This window comes from Urocitellus parryii, chromosome 10 (genome assembly GCF_045843805.1).
Source record: "Urocitellus parryii isolate mUroPar1 chromosome 10, mUroPar1.hap1, whole genome shotgun sequence".
Lineage (NCBI taxonomy): Eukaryota > Metazoa > Chordata > Mammalia > Rodentia > Sciuridae > Urocitellus > Urocitellus parryii.
Window position 1 is genome coordinate 78,199,564 of NC_135540.1, and position 24,302 is coordinate 78,223,865.

Genomic DNA, 24,302 nt, shown 5'->3' on the forward strand with positions numbered 1-24,302 from the left:
TGGATGGTGACCATATTTATGTACCAGGAAGCTTGTATACTCTGATTTCTTGGGGACAGAAGTTCCTGTGCTTGGGTCCTTCTGAACCTTTCCCTATGTACTTCTTTATCTGTCTGTTAATTTGTATCCTTCATAGTAAACTATAATCATAAATGTACTTGCTACATAAATGTAGTACTTTCTAGAGAATTATCAAACCTTGAGTGAGGGTCACAAGAACCCCAAATTTGTAGTTGGCCAGGCAGAAGTGCAGGTAACATAGGGACCCATTTTGTGGCTGGGGTCTGAAGTAAGGGATGGTCTTGTAGAATTGAAACTTAATAACTCTGGGCAGTTAGTGTCTAAATTAAATTGGAGGACAGCCAGCTGGTAACAGATAATCAAAGAATTGAGAATATTGTTGGCAAAACAATGTTTTCCTCTCTAGTCTTTGTGCTCCTTGAGACTCATTCTCTATATAATAAACACAATGCTTTCATAAAATAAGAATGCTCTGAATATTTTATTATATTTAGTTATTTACAGTCCCTGGCTTTAAGAATTTGACAATCAAAATGTGAAAAGCATATTATAAATTACTAAAATACAAAAGGAAAATTACTTAAAATTCCATTAAATAAAGTTTTATAAGTATTTTGAGAAAAAAATGTTTTATAGTTGAAGGGCTTTATTTACAATCTCAAAGGCCCATGAAGTGGGAATGGGAAGATGCTGCTCTTGCATGTAAATTTCAGTGGTACAGTGTAATCACACAAAATAGCAAACTCAGAAACTCAACCACCACCTCAATCCTCCAAGATCATCCAACTCTAGGGGCTTACCAAACACAGAAGCCACTCTGATGGTAAGTGTAAAGACTGTGCTAAAGATAAGGCAGTCTCTCTCTCTCCCTCCCTCCCTCCCTCCCTCCCTCTCTCTCTCTCTCTCTCTCTCACACACACACACACACACACACACACACACACACACACAGGTTAGGTCAGTGGTGGCGACTTAGTGTCGATTTAGTGGTGACTTAGAACAAAGCATCGCCCCCCCCCCCAAAAGAACCTCAATCAGGTGCCTGTGGAAACGCCTGTCAATCAGCAGGACCCCCTGGCCGATCCTAACCAACTCCAATGGGACAAAGGACCCTAAAAACACCTTTTCCTGTCCCAAGCCCTTCCCTTCCTGCAGTAAGCCCCATAAAAGTCCAGTCTGGTGGAGCTTCCACGTGGTTTCTCCTCATACCCTTCCCCTGTCCACTCTGTGGGTCTGATCAAGTTCCGCAGGGGAGTAAGTCTCAATAAAGCCTCGTTCAGTGACCCTTTTAAATCTGCCTCCTTTGGTCGCTGCCCGCCTCGCCTGATCTGACAACAAAACACACACACACACACACACACACACACACACACACACACACACACAATAAAGCAGTCACTTAGGCTGGATATGGTGGTACCGCCTATAATCCCAGTGACTCAGGGGGCTGAGGCAGGAGGATTTCAAGTTCAAAGCCAATCTAAGCAATTTAGTGAGGCCCTAAGCAACTCAGTGAGACCCTGTCTCTAAATAAATACAAAAAAGGGCTGGGATGTGGCTCAGTAGTTAAGTGCCCCTCAGTTCAACCCCTGGTACCCCACAAAAATAAGATAAAATAAGGCAGTCACCAAGGAAACCAAAGAGGCTTAGCCCCATGTAAGGACATTCCTGTTGACTGGAACTCAGACCAGCATTTCTGCATCAAGCTGAAGGACAAAGCCTAGCCACTCTAGAAGTCCTTATTTCCTCCTATCTTCTCCAGTTTCAACTCACCAGTGACAGGACAACAGACAGCAACCTCATTCCAAATATCAACTGCCTAAAAATGATGAAAAAGAAAGGAAAAGGTGAACCCTTTGCCCTAAATCTGTGAAAATACACAATGGGAGGCTTTGAAGAAGCTTAACTAGAATCACATTACATGGATATTTCCCACATTTGGGGATCATCTAAGTGCTGTTGGACTAACAGAAAGAATGTGTTACCAAAGGCCATGAATTACCAAAGGCAAGAATGTTTCCAAAGGCCAAGGCAACATCTTCATTGAGTTTGAGAAGCCATTTGAAGAAGGCACTGGGGATATATCTTAGTTGATAGAATGCTTGTCTTGCATGTACAAGGCCCTGGGTTCAAACCCCAGCACCAAAAGAAAAAAAAAAAAAAGGAGGAGGAGGAGGAATTGAAACTCATGGATGAGAGTGGATGGCTAGTCAGGTGGTATCCCCCAGCACTGCTGGTCCTTGTCCCCCAAGCCCACAGGATTCCCCATGAAGACTCAAATCCCCAAAGAATACTCTCATCTCAGGGCCAGTGCAGCCTCAGGAGCTCCAGATTGTTTCCTAGTAAGATTGGGCTACAGAAACTCCTATGCCTCTATGGCAAAGGCTTCCAGCAAAACACTGATTTTTACGTGGTGCAGGAGAGGTAGAAAAGGCCTACACCCTGTATCTGCAGTCAGCAAGGGCTGACATTTTAGACCTTTCCTCGTTCCTGGAGTTTGGCATTTTAGCATTGACGGTATTATAAAAATATAACTGTTTTATCACATTTGCCCCCAAAGATGGAAAGAGTATTCATGACGCTTCTTGAAATTTAAATTAAGAGAGACCCTGGTGCAAATTCCAGTCAATGGGAAATTCCAGATAAGTGACTTGCCTAGGGTCACTCAATGAGGGATTAAATGGGATGACACGTGAACTGTCTTGCATCCATCAGTGTAGAAGACTACACAATTAAGTGTGCTGACCAGATGTTCTGGCTTCAGGATCTTGGAATTACACACTTTCGCTACTTCCCCATTACAGGAGTTCTTTTGGACGACTGTCAAATTTAAGGTTTTCGCTATTGGAATGAACGTTCCTTGACCTTGACTACAGTTTCAATTTACATTCTTGGATTTATTTGGCTACTTGCCATTTAGATTTAAAAGGGAAGAACCTGGATGCAAACTAAAATTTCAAGTTTGGTAAGTTTTTCTCAACTTTTTTCTGGGTGCAACTGTTCCATGTGAATGAACACTTTCCTTTCACATCCATTGAGAAAACTGATAACAGGAATGTACCCCCACACACCTCTTCACAAGGTAAAGCGACCCTGAAGGCCACCACAATGTAAAGCGACCCTGAAGGCCACCCACCTGCCTCAGGAGGGACGGTCATTTTCCCTGACGCCACTGCGCATGCCTACCCACGAGCCGACGCTGGAAGATGACGTCGCCCGGCGTCGCGGTCTCCCTAGCGCCATGCTAGGCTTTCGGGGAGTAGGGCTTGCACGGGGCCTGCGGGCCGTGGCGTCTGCATGGCTGCGGGACTCGAGTTTCCGTGCGCTGGCCGTGGCGGACACAGCAGGCGCGCCCCGCGCAGGGGACCGGCTGTCCCCAGCCCCACCGCAGCTACACCGGCGCCCGCTCAGCCTTTCGGCCTCGGCGGTTGTGAGCTCGGCGCCCCGCCCTGTGCAGCCCTATCTGCGCCTCATGCGGTTGGACAAGCCCATTGGTGAGTGCAGGCCGGCGCGCGCTAGAGCGGCCCGGGACACTGTGGGCCTCGGTCCTCCGAGTGTACCCCTCGGAACTATCCGAGGTGGCCCGCCCGGGCGTATTGAAAATGAGCATCAGAAAGCCGGCTTGGCGCCTCGGTGTCGTGTGTTCTAGGACGGGTCACCTCGTTATAGGATCGGGACGGTCCCTGGAGGGACCGGCCGACTTTCACCCCGAGTCCTGAGTCCCAGAGGCAGGCAAGAAGAAAAAAATCCCACTGGTGTAAATGGTGAATCTACTGAAGCATTGCCTTCTCGTGGCCCCGCATTTGCAACCTTTCAGTGTTGAAGCACTTCTACAGTTACTAGAGGGATGGATCCTCTCCACAATCCTGTGAGGCAAATACTAAAGACAAGACACTGAAGAAACTAAGGGTCCTCATTAGACCCAGACCAGAACCTAGCGGTTCAGTGCTGAGCCTCCCCCCCCCAATCACCCGTAACACAAAGATTTAGTACATTTGAAGGCAGTTGGTACATCCCTTCTGGACCTTATAATCGCCCGCTGAGAGGATTTGATAGACCTCCTATTCAATACCTAACACCTCACTCTCTACCTCTTTTTTTTTCCCATAGCATTCACCATTAACTATCTCTATGCACTTATTTTATTGACTCCTCTAATGCAATATAAGCTCCGTATACCTGGGACTTAACTCTGTCTACTCTCTAGAACATTGTTTGGCAATAGTATTAACTGAATTAATAAGTTCTTATCACGTGGCCCTAGCCATAGGGATAGAAAGAGCTATGGAAACTCCCTGCTTTCAAGGATATCTGGTATGTCTGGAAAAGATAGTTGATGAAATGGGAAGTATGGGATCAAATAGGAGTAGTACAGTGCTGCAGAAAAAAAATAGAGAAATTACTTTGGGTCTCAAAAAAAAAAGAAAAAAAAGAAACTTCAAAAAGTTTTAAGAAGAAATTGTACTCCAAAGAATATTTTGATTTTGCAGAGGAGGAAAGAGGTCTTGGTGGGGGAAATATTTTTGCAAAGATCCAAGGGTGGAGTGTTGGAGCAGTAAGAGTATGAGCCTCACCTGCAACTCCCAAGTGGGTATAGAAAATTGCAGGAGACAAGGCTGGACTAAAGAAGATGAGTAACAAGGAGAAAGAGAATAAGGCTGTATTCTAGCTAATGTGGATGTTGACATTTGCCATATCAGGGTATGGAAACACATTTGAATGCCTAAGATGTATTCACTTGGCCTTTGTCCATTCAAGACCCTCAATTAGGGCTTGTTTTGTCTAGATTTGTACTCCTATTTGGAATCAGAGAACTGAGTCATAACAGCAATTAAAGTAAAAAATATATTAAATAATAGGTATAGCCCTGTCATTGTTGGAATGACCCTCTTGCATTTGGGGGCCAGATTCAGGTTTATAGGCATAAATTTCTAAGCCCAGTTCTAATCTAAAGCTTCACTGTTAGATCTGTTCTTGGATTTTGCATCACAGAACTATATGAGAGATTTACAGATATTCTAAAAAGACCAATAGCTGCCATTATTACTATTTCCATAATTAAACCTCTGGCTTCTATCTTACTGACTGAACATTTTGCCATGTAACCGGAGGCTATAAACAATTTATGAGCAAGTTTTGGAGCCAGATCTCTTAGATTTGGATCTCTACATCACACATTTGAAGGACCTTAGTTGGGCTTGATTTCTTAACTATAAAGTGAAGATACTAATAACAATTCCATAAGGTTATCAGGAAGTGCCTGGCATATAACAAGGACTCAAGAAATATAAGCCAGAAGTAATTATTAGAGAAAGTTGTGTTTATGGTCATGTATGTTAAGATACCATCCTTAAGATACATCTTTTGAGTCTAAATAAAATGATTACAGAATTTTTCAGGAAACTTAAAAAGAGTTTAATCAACAAACATTTTTGAGCCCTTACATATGCCAGGGACAATAATTGAAAGAATTCCTGGTTTAATATTTATTTGTTTAAGTTATCCTGTAAGGTAATTTTGTATGCATTATTTTACTTTTTAGAGCTACATTTTAATACTTTCAAAAAGCAGTAGATTTCATTGTTTTTGAAGACATAATAACTTCTTTAAAATGGGTCAATCAACATTTTTCAGTTGGTGGCTTTCAACAGAAATTTCAGTAGGTGGCGCTCTTTCCACTAAATTGGCAGCATAATTTTTTGTTTTACTGCATTTATGGGTGATTTATGTTTTCTTAAAGTTAATCCACAAGTAGTAAATGAATATTGGGCTCACTTTTTACAGGCACTTTGGTCTGCCTATCTCTTCTCAGACCTGATCTTGATTTTTTTTCTTTTTATTAGAAACTTTAGTTCTACTTGCACCAGTAAATAATAGCTGTGAAGTAATTATTTCTTCTCTAGGCTAGGATGATAGTGTCAGCAATATCTCCATTCCTTGCAAATTCTACTGGTGGCTCCAAGGTAAAGGAAGTAGTCAAACCTATTATCTTTTACTTAACCTCTGTTTTCCTGTTTTTTCATTTGTAAGATAGGGTTACTAATAGAACCTATTTTATGAGGATGTTATTGAGGTTTGGATGAGTTTATGTATAAAAAGTATTTGAAACACTGCCTGACATTTTGTGAACATTCAGTAAATGTTAATGTTATTATTTTAGGTGGGATACACTAAATATGAATCTCTCCAGGACAATCTAAATTCAGGTACTGGACTGGGCATGTCGCAAGTTTTAGCTTGAGGCCTCTCCTTGACTTTTCTGCTCTGAGTTTATTAAGCACCTACTGGAAAAGATTCCCTGATTCTTCTTCACCTCCTCCCCAAATAACTTGGGTAGTTCTATTTTATCCCTTTATAGCACCTTGTTCCTGTATAGTTGTTGGATTAGTCTTTCATTATTATCGCTCATTTAATTAATTTCTTACTTTTGATTTATAATCATTATGAAGGCAGAAAGCAGCTCTTTCTTGGTCACCATTGTATTCCTGTTTCCTAGCACAAGTGTGTGCTTCATAAATATTTATAAATGAATAAATTTACATTCATAAATGATTATGGGAACATTGGTCACTTGGCCATTTTTTTTTTTTTGCAGGATTTTAATCTTCATTTATCCCAGAATCCTTTTTCTCTTATTCCTGAATAAGGGAGGAAAACTCAGAGTTTTATCTAATTGGCACCATATCCAAACATTAGTTGACAGGCTTTCTTTTAAAAGTAGAATATCTATTGAAGTTCATGTGTAAAGTCTTATCTGTATAATCTATTTGCTTAATTTCTTTTTTTTATTCTTTTTAAATAAATGACAGTGGAATGTATTACAATTCTTGTTACACACATACAGCACAATTTTTCATATCTCTGGTTGTATATAAAGTATGTTCACACAAATTCGTGTCTTCATACATGTATTTTGGATAATGATGTCCATCACATTCCACCATCCTTGTTATCCCCCTGCCCCTTCCCTTCCCCTCCCACCCCTCTGCCCTATCTAGAGTTCATCTATTTCTCCCATGCTCCCCCTCCCTACTCCACTATGAGTCAGTCACCTTATATGGGAGAAAACATTCAACATTTGTTTTTTTAGGATTGGCTAACTTCACTTAGCATTATCTTCTCCAATGCGATCCATTTACCTGCAAATGCCATGATTTTATTCTCTATTATTGCTGAGTAATAATCCATTGTGTATATATGCCACATTTTTTTTATCCATTCATCAACTGAAAAGTATCTAGGTTGGTTCCACAGTTTAGCTATTGTGAATTATGCCACTACAAACATTGATGTCGCTGTGTCCTTGTAGTATGCTGTTTTTAAGTCCTTTAGGTATAGACCAAGGAGAGTCAAATGGTGGTTCCATTCCCAGTTTTCCAAGGAATTTCCATACTGCTTTCCATAATGGCTGCACCAATTTGCAGTCTCACCAGCAATGTGTGAGTGTACCTTTTTCCCCACATCTTCACCAACACTTACTGTTGTTTGTCTTCATAATAGCAGCCATTCTGACTGGAGTGAGGTGATATCTTAGAGTAGTTTTGATTTGCATTTCTCTAATTGCTAGAGATGATGAATGTTTTTTTCATATATTTGTCGATTGACTGTATATCCTCTTCTTCAACAAATAGTGCTGGGGAAACTGGAAATCCATTTGCAACAAAATGAAATTAAACCCCTATCTCTCACCATGCACAAAACTCAACTCAAAGTGGATCAAGGACCTAGGAATTAAACCAGAGACTCTGCATCTAATAGAAGAAAAAGTAGGCTCTAATCTTCATCATGTCAGATTAGGCCCCAACTTCCTTAATAAGACTCCTATAGCATAAGAATTAAAACCAAGAATCAATAAGTGGGATGAATTCAAACTAAAAAGCTTCTTCTCAGCAAAAGAAACAGTGAGGTGAATAGAGAGGCTACATCTCAGGAGCAAATTTTTACCCCTCACACATCAAGTAGAGCACTATCTCTAGGGTATATAAAGAACTCAAAAGCTAAACACCAAAAAACAAATAACCCAATCTATTTGCTTAATTTCATCTAGTTTGTGGATTAAATACTAAGAATTAACTCTGTTTGTACATGTAGTTGTAACATATGATACAAATAACAAATAGCTGTATGCTAGTAACTCCTCTCCTCCAAGACCATCTCAGTGTATTGTACTAACTGTAAAGTTAACTTTTTTGAGCAGCTATTATGTGCAAATGATACAGAATTCAGAAGTTGCCAGACTAGAGTGAAAAATAAGTTTTCCACCCCTCTTATTCATGTAGTTCCCCTTGCCAGAAGCAATTATTATGTTTCTAATGTGCCCTTACTGACATAGTATGTGAACATACTAACACATATATGTATTTTATACATAGATGTGGTTTTTTTTATTTTTTTAAGCGAGCGTGAGAGAGGAGAGAGAGAGAGAGAGAATTTTTAATATTTATTTTTTAGTTCTCGGGGGACATAACATCTTTGTTGGTATGTTGTGCTGAGGATCGAACCCGGGCCGCACGCATGCCAGGCGAGTGCGCTACCGCTTGAGCCACATCCCCAGCCCATAGATGTGTTTTATACAAATTCATAGCATAACAGTTTTTAAGTTATCCTCTATAAGGGTAGGACCATTTTATAACCTCATCAGAAATACATGAGTGTCTAACTCCCAGGGTATGTCATCAGACTTTGGGTTTTGCCAATCTCACAGGTGAAAAATGTCTCAATGTAGTTTTAATGTGTTTCTCAAAGTTGAGTGTCTCTTCTTGTGAATAAGAGCCATTTGTATATCTTTTTGTGCAAACTTTTATTACGTCTTTTATTCATTTTTAGTTGGACTACTGATCTCTTTCTTCTTCATTTCTAGGGGCTCTTTACATATTAGGGAGAACAATCCTTTGTAATATTTGTTTTCCCAGTTCTGTCATGTATTTTTTTACTTTGCTTATAGTGCTCCTTACTTCAGTAGCATGTAGCGTTTAAACAAATAAAAACAGTTAATTGATGAGTGTTTGTACCTGTTTTGTGTTTATATTTTTGCTTAGGAACCTGGCTACTGTATTTGCCATGTACCTGGAGCATTGGTTTGGCAGCTGAACCAGGTTGTTTTCCAGATTGGTACATGTTATCCCTCTTTGGCACTGGAGCTATTCTGATGCGTGGAGCAGGCTGTACTATTAATGACATGTGGGACCATGACTACGATAAAAAGGTAGTTTTATCCTGAAAAATAACAGAGTGGCTTCTCTCAATTCTACAGAATAACATGGTGGCATTACTTTTGAATGCCATAAAAAGCAACAGGATCAATTAGTGTCCTCACTAAAAGCCAGCATGAGAAATGTCAGTGTCACTTGAAAAGTTGGTATTGCAAAGTGCAGTTTACTTTCTTCCTTAACACAAGAGTAGCATGGGGCAAACTGTACGTCATTTTACAAAAAAAAAAGTTTTTAGTTGTAGATGGACATAATACCTTTATTTTATTCATTTATTTTGTATATAGTGCTAAGGATTAAACCCAGTGCTTCACGCTTGCTAGACAAGCACTTACCACTAAGCCATAACCCCAGCCCATGCACTTCATTTTGGCAAAGCTAATTCACAAGAATTTGGGAGACTGAGGGTAAAGGAGATAAAGGGTAGGAGTAAAAGTGAAAAATCCCTCCTGAACCTTTTAGTGTCCAAAAGATCTGCTGTCCCTTTCATTGAGATGTATGTGGTGCCCTAACTATGCTTACTTATCAAATCTTAATTTAAATAAACAAAGGCAGTCCCGTAAGCATTGGTTATACAGGAGTTCCCTTTGTCCTTGGTTTTGCCTTTTGAGGTTTAAATTATCCAACGTCAAGTACAACATTAAATGGAAAATCACAGAAATAAACAATTTGTAAGTTTTATGTTGTGCACCATTCTGAGTAGAATGGTGAACTCTCTTTTATTAAGGTGTATTGTTATGATTTTATTTCATTTTTAATTGTTGTAGTTAATATCCTACTGTGTCTAATCTGTAAATATACCTTCTGTATATTCAGGAATATTATAAGCACAGTATACTTAGGGTTTGGTATTCTCTGCTGTTTTAGGCATTCAATGAAGTTCAAAATTCAGAATTTAGGATCCGAGAACCCAGTATTTGAATTCATCACTTACTGGCCGGGTGAATTTTGGCAAATTACTTAAGCTCTTCTGGTTGGTTACTTAAGCTCTTCATGTTCTGGTTTCATAGAATATGTTTTGACCAATGTGTCATATCATCTCTATTCTTGATGGAATCTTGTTTATTTGAAGCTTTCAAATTTAGTTAGGTAATTCTGTACTACTGTATCTAGTGGTTAGTGATGTGGTTATTAGGATGGACTGACTGCTATCCTTTAGCATCTGTAACCTTGGAAAGTTACAAAGCCTCTTCCTCAGTTTCATTAACATTAATAGTTTTAAGAACTTGTGAATGACTATGAGGATTGAGTGAAAGGATGCAATTATGGCTCTTGGAATAGTAGCACATTGTGAACACTCATTAACTTGTTAAAATAATGATAATATCTTGAAATAAATACAAAAACAAATACTATTTCCAATTTCAAACTTTAGAACCATATCAGGGATAAAGATCCAAGTCTGGTACTCTAACTAGGATGTATCTTTACAGTTTTGGATGAGTCGCTTTATTGCATAATGAAACATATAAATCTAATTGGCAGACTTTTTCTATAAAGAACCAGTTAGTAAATACTTGAGGCTTTGTAGGCCAAGTTGCCTTGTTGCAAATAATCAATTCTTTGTCAATTTTTGAGTGTGAAAGCATACATATATAATACATAAAAAATTATGGCTGTGTTTCTCAATAAAACTTTATTTATAGACATTGAGGTTTGAATTTCATGTTATTTTAATGTTACATTACTTTTTAAAAAAAAAATTATTTCCAGCCATTTAAAAAATGTTAAAAACCATTCTTAGCTCATTGGCTGCACAGAGGTAGGCAGTAGACTGTATTTGCCCTACAAAACATAACCTTTGATATCAGTCATAAAAAAATATGTTGTTAACAATAGGTAATATTTATTGCATACTTACATGCCTCAGTGCATTTACTCTATAAGGTGGTGCTATTATTATTTCTTCCTATTTTTCCTTTAATAGATAAGTAACCTAAGGCTAGAAGAGCTTAAGTCTTTTGCCAGAATTCACCCAGCCAGTAAGTGATGGATTCAAATGCTGAGTTCTTAGATCCCGGATTCTGAATTTTTAACTTCTGGCAATTTTGAAATTTTTGGTTATATTCTTTATTTGTGATTGAATTTAAGATAATCACATTTCCTGAAGGAAAAGAACAGTTAGTATATATAATTTGTCTATTTAACAGCTCTGTCTGTTCACATTCTTCAGAGTGGTTTTGCCCTTAGCATTTGGGTATAGTTGATTGAATATATAGACACATTCTTAAGTAACCTGGCAAAAGCACCCCCATTACAAGCCCAGATATATGTCTTCTTTCTCATATCTGAATTCTGAGGGTAATGCTTCCTGTGCTCAAAACATTCATGTGATATTAACCTCTCTTGCAGTTTCCTCTTTCCTGAGAATTCTCATTAGTATTGTGCATCTTTTTTTTTATGGAAATTGAATTTGTGTATTTGTTATGCTGAGTAGCTAAAAAAAAACTAGATAAAGAAATTGCTTTGATTGGTTTGATGGAGATGGAGATGGGAATTAGGGGATGCTAATCTTGAGCTCTTTTCAAAGCTTTTTCAAGATGCAGTTCTAATTCTTGGCAGTACTTCAAATGTTGTTTTCTTTCTATTTATATTTGTACCTTGGTGCCTACCATAGGCCAAACATTTGATTAAGTATTTAAATAAATGAGTCATTAAATGAGGCTAACATATCTATTTTTATGTGTTAAGGTTACAAGAACAGCAAATCGCCCGATAGCTGCTGGAGACATTTCAATTTTTCAATCCTTTGTTTTTCTTGGAGGACAGCTGACCTTGGCACTGGGTATTCTTCTGTGTTTGAATTACTACAGGTATATTAAATGTGTTTTCATAATCATGTATAAAAATCTCTTCTTTGAAATGAAAAAAAGTAAGAAAAAAGTAAAATAGAAATAGTTTTATCACAAAGTTGCTTATTGGCTACCTGACAAGCATCTATAAGTTAGCAAGCATAAATACAGTAAACCACCACACATTATAAAATCTGCTTCAAGGATGCTCTCAGCCAAAGGAGTTAAGAGGTCATTATTTAATTTGTTCTGAACCACCTTCATTGTTTGTACAATGTGTTCCCAGAGGAACACAAGGTACTTTGTTGGGTTTTATAAGTGTGTATACACCCACATGTATATGTAGTTGATTTATGCTGATAATTTTTTCTGAAGTACATGGAAGCAGGAGTGATTAGAATCATTTTCAGTAAGAGGAACTGTGTCTTTCATGTAACTAATGAATGACAGAAGAAATAAGTGGGAGGACTCCTAGATCTCTTAAACTGAGACACAATGTGTGTATAAGAAGACTGTTACAGAATACCTCAAGGCTGTGAATGTGTGTGTGTGCTTTGGGGTTGGAGAAGTTTCAGCATATAAGTATTACTTTATAGAAACTGGACTTAATTACATGTCTTGCCCTGATAGCATAAAAGCACTTTTGGAAGGTTATTCCTGGAGAGATGGTGTTAGATGAAATTTGGGTTTTTTTTTTTTTTTGTTCTGTTTTGTGTGTTTTTTGGTACCGGGGATTGAACTCAAGGGCACTCAACCACTGAGCCACATCCCCAGCCCTATTTTGTATTTTCTTTAGAGACGGGGTCTCACTGAATTGCTTAACGCCTCCCCGTTGCTGAGGCTGGCTTTGAACTTGTGGTCCTCCTGCCTCAGCCTCCCGAGCTGCTGGGATTACAGGTGTGTGCCACCATGCCCAGCTGAAATTTGGGTATTTAAGAACATCTTATGGTTCCATAGTTGCTTTCTTTTTCCTGAGAAGTAACAGTTTTCTCATCTATAAAAAGGAATGAGAATAAAGCCTCCTGCTTCCTGGGGTCATTGTGAAGATTCTCATGACTTAACAAATGTAAAGTACCTAGAATAGTGCCTAGTATAATAGTACTATGTGTGTTATTTGTTATTTTGTTGGGATTTTGTAATAACACTTAAAATATTTTTCTAATTAGTCCTTTAATAGAAAAAGTCAAAGTTTAGGAAGAAAATTTTACATTACAGAAAATATTACTTAAGATAAAAATATCTTCCACTTAGTATTACTAATGCGTTAAAATACTTAGTTGTTTCTAATGATTAATCCTGTTTTTCTGTTTTCAGTATAGCTCTGGGAGCAGCATCCTTACTTCTTGTCATCACCTACCCACTGATGAAGAGAATTACATACTGGCCTCAGTTAGCCTTGGGTGAGCTTGGAATAGCTAAGTATTTCCTTTGATACTCCATATATATATATATATATATATATATATAGAGAGAGAGAGAGAGAGAGAGAGAGAGAGAGAGAGAGAGAGAGAGAGATAAAATATCAAGTCAGTTATGAATTTTCCAAACCAAATTAGTTTTTATATTATAAAGAGGGCATTTATTCATTCTTATTGACTAAGAAAATCTTGCATATTTATTAAATTATCATCCCCATCCTCATCATCATTATTTTCTGGAATCTTTGTAAAAAGCCTGCCCCTGTTCCAGACCCTGTGATATACCCCTGTAATCCCAGCTACACTGGAGGCTGAGGAGGAGGATCGCAAGTTCAAGGTCACTTAGCCAGACCCTGTCTCAAAAAGGGCTGAGGATATAGCTTCATAGTAGAGTGCCCCTGGGTACAGTCCTCAGTAACACCCCCCCCCCCCCGGCAAATCTAGGCATGTTGTGAAAAGATGATTGATATGGGTGCCCTAAAAAATTTGGGGAATGAGATAGGAAGCATTCTAGAAGAACAAGGATTAAAAGTATGTGTAATAGCTTAGATAGTAGCCATTCTGTGAAGCTTTCTTAGACTTCCCAAGAAGGCATTAGTCTCTAACATATAGTACTTGGCATAGTGCAGGTTTTCAGTAGATTATTTGTTGGTGAAAAGAGAGAAAGATAGGTATGTTAATAAGTAAGTCAAAATCTATTGCAAAAAAATCTACTCCTAGACTTTTCTATTTTTCTAGAATGTTCTAGACTATTCCAAGAGTGATTCTAGGTTTGGGGACCATTCTTCCAACAAATAAAAGAGCAAAAGGGCACTCTAGCCAATTGATGAAAGCCTGACTTGTGGGAAAGTTGTGATAGAATTATTTATCTTCTTCTAAGATTTCTAATTGAATGCTCTCTTTCCTTTCATTATTAAAAAAAAAAAGTAGAAAATTATCTTCTTAACTAACTGGGAGTCTTTTGGTAGAAGGAGCCTAAGCATTTAATATCCACAAGATAATACTCAAAAGCTGTTGCTTTACTTCTAACATTTATTAAACACTCCTTTTACCTGTGCCAGGAATTATCCTAGGTACTTGGAAGTCAAAAATGATCAAAACACATTTAAGGAGGTAGAGAAGAAGACAAAAGATAAGCAGGTCTTTGTAGTACAGTGTAGCATGTGTGAATACTGTAGGACCACAGTTGAGGACATTTTCTGAATGGAAATAGGCAATAAAAGAGGAGAAAAGGGGTTTCTAAGAAAAAATATTGTTGCATTTAAGGTATCTGAGGGAGTCACAGGCAGAGATGTTAAGTAGAATGTTAGTGTCTAGTCTGAAGCTTAGGGAAGTGATCAGACTTACAAATAGAGATTTAGGAGCTGTTATGTTCACATTCACCATGGAGGATGGGCTTGTAGAATAGGAAAGTATTCCCATCTCTACTCTATTTCTGTAATTTACGGGAGAAGTTGAGTGGTATTGGAAAGAACTCCGTTTTTCAAGTCGAAGTTCAGACCCCAGTAGTTGCTGCTTACTGACTACACCAGGTGTAAATGTTCTAGGCAGGGTAAATGTTCTCATTAAACCTATTTATCTTATTGGGTGATATTATTCTATTAGCTATGTTATTTTAATTCTTAATTAAATTCTGAGCCTGTTTCCTTTTTGGTAATTTTGAGCTTATAAGTGCCATAGACGGCTGAAAGAATTTAATGAAGGAACACATAGGAGTCTCTTCAGACCCTAAAACAGCAAGCACTTAGTATATACAGATGCCCCTCTCCTTCCATGTGGAATTCTGAAGTACATCTTGACTTTTCCCCCTCTCTGTTTTACCAATCATAGGGCTGACTTTTAATTGGGGAGCATTACTTGGATGGTCTGCTATCAAGGGTTCCTGTGATCCATCTGTGTGCCTGCCTCTTTATTTTTCTGGAGTTATGTGGACACTGATATATGATACTATATATGCTCATCAGGTAAAGAAATAATATTTTTTCTTAACTTTGGTTTATATATTGTTGTTTTTAGAAAACCTTAAAATCAGAACCAAATAAAGGAGAAAGTTGGTTTTTTTCCTAAAAAGAAAGGCACAATTTCATAACTCCAACAAAATACTTGTTTCATATTTATGTATGTTAACCAAAGAGTTTGACTAGTCTATTTTGTTTTCAAGAATTTAAGTAATTTTTACTATATTCAAGGACTATTTTCAACACTTTTCAAATACTAGTTTATTGTTCACAGTAGCCTGCAAGGAAGGTAATTTTATTATTGTCATTTTACAGATGTATGAAGTATGTATGAAATAACTTGGCCATGTCACACAGTAGGTGGCAGAGCTGAGATTCAAACTCAGTTTCCAGAATCTGCATTTTTAATGTTATACAATCCTTCCCCTCTATATACCTTTAATCATTGTATTGGTCATTTTTTTTTACTTAGTACAGGTAGTTAGCATTGTTGCACATTTTTACTGATTCTTTGTCATTGTCACTTTAAGACTACATAATATCCATTAACTTGGTATGCCATAGTTATTTTAAATTTAACAGTATGTCTATTTTGGCCATTTAAGCTGTTTCTGAGTTTTTATAATTTATAAATAGTATTTATAAATATTATAAATCATTAATAGTTCATGAACATGAGGTCTTCAGGTAAATTTTTATGAATGGTATTACTGAATTAAAGGTATACACTTTTATAGCTCTTTTTTTAATTTTTAAAAATATTTATTTATTTATGTGTCTTTAGTTTTAGGAGGACACATTATTTTGTTTTTATGTGGTGCTGAGGATCAAACCCAGTGCTTCATGCATGCCAGGCGAGCACTCTACCACTGAGCCACAACCCCAGCCCTTTTTTTATAGCTCTTGATAATGCTTTGTCATAATTTTGATTTTAGAAACTTCTTTTTTTAACATTTTTTTAAATTTATGACCTTGTACATTTATGCTTTTTTCTACCTTGAGATGCAGTTGACAAAAAATTATATTTTCAAGATATATAATGTGATAATTTGATATACATATACATTGTGAAATGATTACCATAATCAAATTAATTGACACACTCATCACTACAATTAATTACCATTTGTGTATGTGGTGAGGGTGTTTATGAACTTTAAAAATTTTTTAACAACATTTTTCTTATAAATTATGACTATATAGTCTCAATTATTTGCTTAAAGAATATGTCATGATTTAATAAAATTCTTTTTGTAGTATTTCAACCTGGATTTCATCCTTTTTACTCCATTACTGCTACATATGGAGAAGCAGATCTATAATCAGTCTTATTTCTGAAGTAGTATTTGACTCACAGTTTAGGAGAGATACTAAGCTAGTGATTAGAATAACTGTACTCCAATTAAATTGACTTCTTTAGTAAAACACCACATACTCATTGAGACTTATGATTCACATAATTAGGCAGTTTTTACCCTGAATGTGATTACAGTATGAAAGAAAAAGAAATAGGTTAATCCCATACTTAACTGTAGTTTAGATTTTGTCCCTAAAAGATAGCCTGTCGGGTAGCTGGCTGTCTGCAGGTGAGTGTACAGCTCAGCATGGCAGCCACTGATATCATGTGACCCTAATTATAACGTACAATTGCTGGGGGAGACCACACAGCTAGATGTGCATAAACAGAAAAGACTTGATGGGAAAGCCAAGGAATTGGGCTACGAGTATAGGGGATGGATGTGATTATGTGGTGAGTGAGCATTTTACCCGTATTAAAATACGTAAGAAATTATTGAGATTTGAGAACTTTGAGGTAGAAAGGAGCTATGTGAAGAATTAGAGTTTTAATCGTGATATAGTAATGTGATATAATTTAAATCATTTTATGGTTATAAGAAATAAAATACATGGGAATAAAGCTGGCTGATGATTTTAGTATTGCATGTAACTTTGGTTCAACCTGCATATTCATTATGATTAGTCTGTATTTCTATGTTAGTGTCATCTCTTACAGCTTGTGATATATCAGCATGCTCTTTAAAAGACTTTTCTTCTATAGCTAAAAGGCAGTGATAGTTGAATAACCTTGGGAATATATTTAAAACTGCTAAATTATACCTTTTGAAATATGAAATTTGTGTATATAGTTAAATCCCCCCAAAAAACAATTTCTTATTATTTTCTGATATTAGGACAAAAGAGACGATGCTCTGATTGGTCTTAAGTCCACAGCACTGCGGTTCCAAGAAAACACCAAGCAGTGGCTAACTGGCTTCAGTGTTGCCATGATGGGGGCGCTGAGCCTAGTGGGAGTAAATAGTGATCAAACTGTACCATACTATGCTGCTCTGGCCACCGTCGGAGCCCATCTAGCTCACCAGGTTTGAACTTTTTCTTTTTTCCCTCATTTTTCCTTGGTATAAATTATAAAAATTATTTAAACAAAGTGCCCTCTATGTTTAGCAAGGAACTTCTTAGACAACCAGTTGATTTGTATTACCTTGAATTGCCCCCTCCCCTGCCCCAAGTTGTCATATTAAATATTTGGCTAAATTATTTTAGAGAAATATTATAAACCTAAGCTTGGATTTTCCCCTTTGATTTTCCTGGAATTACTTCTGATGCATCTGGGAAAATTTCAGCAGTGTGTGAAACTTGTGGATTGAGTTGAATTGCTCTAAAAGCAAACTGATAAACCAAACTTAAAAAAAAAAAAAACAAATCTTAGTTTTTGTTGATGATTAGTAGACTGATCATTCAGAAGTTTGGGTTTCACTGACATTGAGACCAGTGCCAGGTAAGACATGACATGTAAACATTTCTAGGTTCTGCCTAGAAAGAAGGAAATTTAATTTCAAAATATTCACCCAGTACCCCACCTCGAGTCCCTACAAGCTTATAGTGAAAGTCTGCATTATTGACTTATAAAATGAATGAACTAAATCTAATTTTAATTTAATAAATTGGCTATTTGTATCAGTGTTCTCTTTTTCTTTCTTTGAATAGAATTGACAAGATGTTGGTGAACCTTTGCTTAGATGATCTATTTTAGGCAGATTGTTATGAGTTACTGGTCAGTGTAGGCAAGACTTGTACAACAAGGAATGGTATGAAGGAAACTGAAATCTAATGTACTGATTTTCCAGCATTGTTTTTCTCATTGTGAAAGCTAAAAGATGTGAATTGGTGATTCTCTAGAATATCACCATTTTCCTCTTTAGAATTTCTCAGCATCCCTTCTGGCCATAACTCATTTCTATGAGGGCTGTCATCATCAATTGATTATCTGGTCTGGATAGTAGATATACATGAATATTAAAGCACCTGGATATTAGATGGAAGAGGAACACAAAAATTACGAGAACAACCATAAATATAAGGAATCTGTGGAACCCACTTTACATTTGCAGCTGCATATGTCTAGTCCTTAATGCAGTGTTTTAAGATGAATATAATCTTCTAGTATTTGAGTAGAAAGGAAACTCATGGTGTTAAATCTGTAGACCATATAATAAGGAAGAACATGAGACTTTCATGACATATTTGCAGGGCTACCATGGAGGGGAAAGTATGTTTGTGTGTTCTAGAACACTAGCCATAATATAGTTCTCTATATCCCCTTCTCCATGTAGGGATGGGAAGAATGTTTAGAAATGTATAGGGACATCCCTGATTCTCTCATACATTTAGTCATTGAGAGCCAAGAGTATTAACTGTTTCAGTGCACCAAACAGCCCTGCACAATAGAATTGTCCTGCCCAAATGTGACTTGTCCTTGGTTGAGAGTAAAGTTTGAACCAGAGGATGGGAGTTGCAAGGAAACCAACTTCAGATCACTCTGTGTAAGGAAGAGCTTTCTGAGAATAGGGAATACTTTTGATCTGAAATGCTTGAGACAAAAAATACTTGAGAGTTTTGGAATATTTGCATATCCATATGGGGGATGGGACCCAAATCTAAAAACTAAGTTCATTATTGTTTCATGTACATCTTATTCACATAACCTGAAGACAGTTCTATAAAATGTTTTTAATATGTCTGCATTTTGACTGCAGTTCGTTAAATGAGGCCAAGTGTCAAATTTTCCACTTGTGATGTCAAGTCTGCTGTGGTGTCAGTTTTGGATTTTGGAGCATTTCAGATATTTGGTTTAGAGATGCTCAATCTATAATCAGAACTAAGAATAGTATGAGTTACTTCTCAAAGCATTCACACACCCCTTACCAAAGTTTTTAGGACACAGCTTGGATGATTCTCAGTGAAAAATAATGATAGATTTTTCCACATTGGGAGACAATTTGGGATACAGTATTTCCCACTACTTAAAATTCAGTGACTACTATTTCCTCTGTATTGATTTGTTTCTTTGTTATATTCCAAAACCCTGACTAGATACCAATGCAGTATTATGTTCTTCTCTTACAGATTTACACCCTAGACATCCACAGACCTGAGGATTGTTGGGATAAATTTACCTCCAACCGAACAATAGGAATAATCATTTTTTTAGGGATTGTCCTTGGGAACTTGTGGAAAGAAAAGAAGATAGATGAAACAAAGACAAATAAAGATAGTAAAATAGAAAATTAGCAAACAAAGTTTAGGAATTAGGAAAACAAATTTTGACAAAACACCCTCAGGCCTTGCAAGCACATAATTAGGTAAAATAAGAAATCTGGTGCAATATGTTAAAGAAGTAAGAACCAAAAGATGAAGATTTATATCATATTTACCTGGGTTTTAATTCATCTATTTGCTAGCAGAATTATTCCCCTGTCACAGAAACCAGGGACTCTCTTAAGATTTGAGATGACCTTGATATTTAAGTTGATGCATTCTTCTGCCCATTATAATTCTCATCTGAAGTTATGGAAATCATGAGAGTTTGGGCACTTTAGAAAAACCCTGATGTGTATCTCATCAAAATGAATGTCTCTGTAGGAAAATATAGTTTCTATTTATTTTTTATATTATCTAATTATAATTTATAAAATAGAAACATGTTTGAATGTATCATTCTTCTCCGTACCCCCTTCAGAATGTTTCCAACCCAGCAACCAGAGTAATTCTCTTAAGTGACCTAAGTAAGGTCATGTCATTCCTCTGCCCAGAACCCTCCAGGATCTCCCCTGGTCGCTCAGTACAAACGCAGAATCCTGTTACCTGCTAGACTTTCATGATCTGGCTTCATCTCTCATTACTCTTCATACTCAAACCTGTTCCAGCCATGCTGTGTGCCTTACTGTTCTCAGTCAGTGTAGGCAGACTCCTACCCTAGGGCCTTTTCATATACTATTCACTTTGCTTGAGTGAAAACTAGGTCTTACTCCTTTACTGCAGGTCTTTTTCTCTTCCCCACTTCCCTCCCCCATCCATTCTTTCTTCCTTCTTTTCTCTCACTGAATTGTGATCTTCCTGCATCCACCTCCCAAGTCACTGGAATATAAGCATGCACTACTGCACCTGGCTTCCAGTCTTTTCTTGAATCTCACCTTCTCAAAGAGGCTTTTCTTAGTCACTGTTTCTAAAATTTATACAGATATTACCCATATTTCCTGTCTCTAAAAAGCTCTTCATTGCTTTTTTCTTGCAGCACTTATTGTTAACCTAAAATACCTTTTACTTGATTTAAGTGACTATCATGGACAATGAGATGAAGAGGCAATCACTTGTATATGTGGGTTGTGGGCAACAACAAATTAACTTGTACAATATTGATGACAATTACAGTAATGCAACCGACTGACCACTTACATATTCCCATCACTGATCAATAAGCATAGGAAAAATTGTTTAACTTTTTCCAGCAAATAAGGAAACATTGAAAGTATTAAGACTTAGGACAGAAGTAGCAGCTGTAACTTTGCTATAGTAGCAGTGAATTGAAGGAGGAAGAAGGAGGAACATGGTACCCTACTTTTAATTAAATATGATTGCCTTTAATTTTACCTAATTCTTACACTGATCAAGATAGAATTTAAATCTATTGATTTGTTTTCTTAATAATATCATGTTATATTTTAAAATGCTTAACCATCTTAACCCGTTATCATTGACTGAATGGCATTGGTTTCATTTTCCTAAGTTGAAAAAAATTGAAGGAAATTTTGGAATCAAAAAAAATCTTGCAGCCATTTGTGAAGAATCAGGGCAGGAGAAAAGAAAGTTAGTTCATAGATTCACTTGCTCTCAAAAGCTGCTAAAACTTAACTGGATCATTTTAGTTCTTTCACATTTCTGCTTTTGTCTTCCAGTAGACAAGCAGTAAAAAAAAAACAATATAAATGGGTAAGGGTAAGATAGAAAAAAAAAGATGAAGTAGGATATTAGCCTCTAGTATCAAGGACTCAAAACAATTCAGGCTCAGAAAGAACAACTGTTATCCATCTACAGTGAAGATTGTCTGTACCTTGTATAATTATGAGGGGTATTGCCAGACATAAAATGAAAGTGGGAGTCACCAGTCTTGGGAAATCTATTAAATGGATAGAGTCCTTGCTCTAGACATCTACTTTGGATTCTGTGAGTCTGTATAGAGAAATGAGTGAAAGAGTTCTATAAATTGTGGACAATCATCTTGCTTAAATTTATGATATCACATGTGCTGCCTCTCCCTCTTCCTGAATTTCTTTGCTACTTTGCTCAATGCCTAGATTAGAAAGGCCTTCACAATCAGGTCCCACCCTACCATTTCCCAACTCAGCCTCAAACCTCAACCCTCAGGGCCTCTCTTCACTATCTTCAGATCACACTCACGCCCTTCTCTGTCATTACAACTGTTCTGCCAGCAGATAGTATGGTAAGGCCCCTGGAGTAATAGGCCCAGGTGTGAGTACTCTGGCAGTCTTCAGCTAGGACCCCTCTGGCACCATGTCCTCATCTGCCAAACTGAGCTATCATTAACATTTAAATGATTTGGGATATGTTTGAGTTATGGGCTGACTTTCATGCCCCAGAAAACTTCATATATTGAAGTTCTAACCCCTTGTATCTCAAAATACCTCTTGTCTATATTTGCAGATAAGATCTTTTAAAGAAGTGATTGAGTTAAAATGAGATCTTTAGGGTGTATACTGATCCAATGTGATTGGTGTCCTTGTAAGAAGGAAATCTATAGTAGACACTAGACAAATGAATGCATAGAGACCACACACACACACACACACACACACACACACACACACACGCGGCAAGAAGGTAGCTGGCATCTGCAAGCAAAGGATAGAGGTCTCAGGAAAAAACAAACCTGCTAGCAACTTTGATCTCAGCCATTTTATATCCAGAACTGTGAGAAAACAAATTTGCTTTTTAAGTCACCTAATCTGTAGTAGTTTGTAATGGCAGTCCTATAAAACTAACAGGAAGCCCTGAGCCTGGCATAGGAAAGCCATCTACAAAGGGAATTCACAGAAACACTCTCATTTTCCTGCAATTCTTCCTTTTGTCCCAAAGCACAAATTTTGGCCCTTCCAGTGTCCACAACTATAGCTGGCTAAATAAAACCCTCCCAAAGATGTCCACATTATAATCACCAGAACTGGCAAATATGTTACATGGTAAAAGGCACTTCACAGATGACTGAGTTAAGGCTCTTGAGATACAGAAATTATCAGTTTGTGCAGGGGTGCAACATAATCACCAGTCCTTAAAAAAGGGCAGGAAAGTCAAAGGTAGTGATAAGCCAGGCATGGTCACACACGTGTGCTTATAATCCCAGAAACTTTGGAAACTGAGGCAGAAGGATCACAAGTTCAAAGCCAGCCTTAGTAACTTAACAAGGCCCTAAACAAGTTAGCAAGACCCTGTCTCACAAAAGAAAAAAAAGGTGTTAGGGTTGTGTCTTAGTGGTAGAAAGCCATTGGTTAAATCCTTGCTACCTGCCCCCCTACATACACACGCACACACACACACACACACACAAAGGCTGTGGTATGAAATGTGATAGCAGAAGCAAGAAATTGGAATGATGGGAGAAAGGCATTATGAGCCAAGGAATGAAGGTGGCCTTTGGAAGCTGAAAAAGGAAACCGGCACATCCTTCAGCATACAAGGAGCCAGCCCTGCAGACACCTTGACTTTAGCCCAATGGAGCTGATTTTTGGATTTCTGATCTCCAGAACCATAAGATAATAAGTTTGTGTCCTTTTAAGTCACTACATTTATGGTAATTTATTATAGCAGACACAAGAAACCAATACAACCATTCCAGCTCTCACTGACCCGTCCTCTGAATTCCCAGAGCACTTAGTACCAGTGGAGCAGTAGCTAAAAATTCAAGTCCTGGTCACAGCTGCTTGGGTTGGAATCTTTGCTTTAATACCTACTAGTGGAATGATCTTGAGCAAATTCTCTGATCTCTGAGGTTCAGATGCTCAAATAGGGGTGATAATAAATACCTTTTCACATGAGTTTAAAAATTTTGTCTCCCCCTGTTAGAATAAAAATTTTATGACAATTGGGACTTTGTCTTATTTGCTGAAATGTCCCCAATACACCACACCACAAGCTCTCAAATATTTATTGTACATCAAGTGAGCTAACATTTGAGCCACTTGCCAGACCTGTTGTTAAATGTAACCATTAGACAGATATGTGTTAGTGTTGCTGGGGATTGAACCCAGAGCCTTGCATGTGCTAGACAAGCCCTCTGTCACTGAGCTACATCCCATCCCCTGCTCAACCATTAGAAATCATTAATGTCATCTAAAGTTTATAACAGAGGCACCATAGTAAAAATAATTTCGTGTATACATGATCAAAACTATGTAAAAGTATAGGTAAAGAAGATGAAAGAAGCAAAAAGTTATATCTTAGGTAACAGATTATTAGAATGTGGTTTTATAATAAAATTGGAAAGGTGTTAGTTCTAAATTTCATGTTTAAGCTAATCCAGTATAATTTGTA

At 37.3% G+C, this 24,302-nt stretch overlaps 1 protein-coding gene across 1 annotated transcript; it reads left to right on the top strand.

Annotated features, from left to right (window-relative positions):
- The first annotated feature begins 3,224 nt into the window (after positions 1 to 3,224).
- Positions 3,225 to 23,855, top strand: Coq2 (coenzyme Q2, polyprenyltransferase). Its single transcript, XM_077803100.1, has 7 exons — positions 3,225 to 3,515; positions 9,060 to 9,226; positions 11,922 to 12,043; positions 13,337 to 13,422; positions 15,271 to 15,404; positions 17,591 to 17,779; positions 19,824 to 23,855. Exons 1-7 carry the CDS (start codon positions 3,263 to 3,265, stop codon positions 19,986 to 19,988), a joined length of 1,116 nt encoding a protein of 371 aa, XP_077659226.1. The 5' UTR covers positions 3,225 to 3,262; the 3' UTR covers positions 19,989 to 23,855.
- Positions 23,856 to 24,302: the final 447 nt, after the last annotated feature.

What these genes read in the sequence shown, in the direction of transcription:
- Coq2 (XM_077803100.1), top strand. Translation starts at nt 3,263, where the DNA reads ATGCTAGGCTTTCGGGGAGTAGGGCTTGCACGGGGCCTGCGGGCCGTG. An exon ending in GCGGTTGGACAAGCCCATTG is followed by an intron (nt 3,516 to 9,059) that starts GTGAGTGCAGGC and finishes ATTTTTGCTTAG; the next exon opens with GAACCTGGCTACTGTATTTG. An exon ending in ACCATGACTACGATAAAAAG is followed by an intron (nt 9,227 to 11,921) that starts GTAGTTTTATCC and finishes TTATGTGTTAAG; the next exon opens with GTTACAAGAACAGCAAATCG.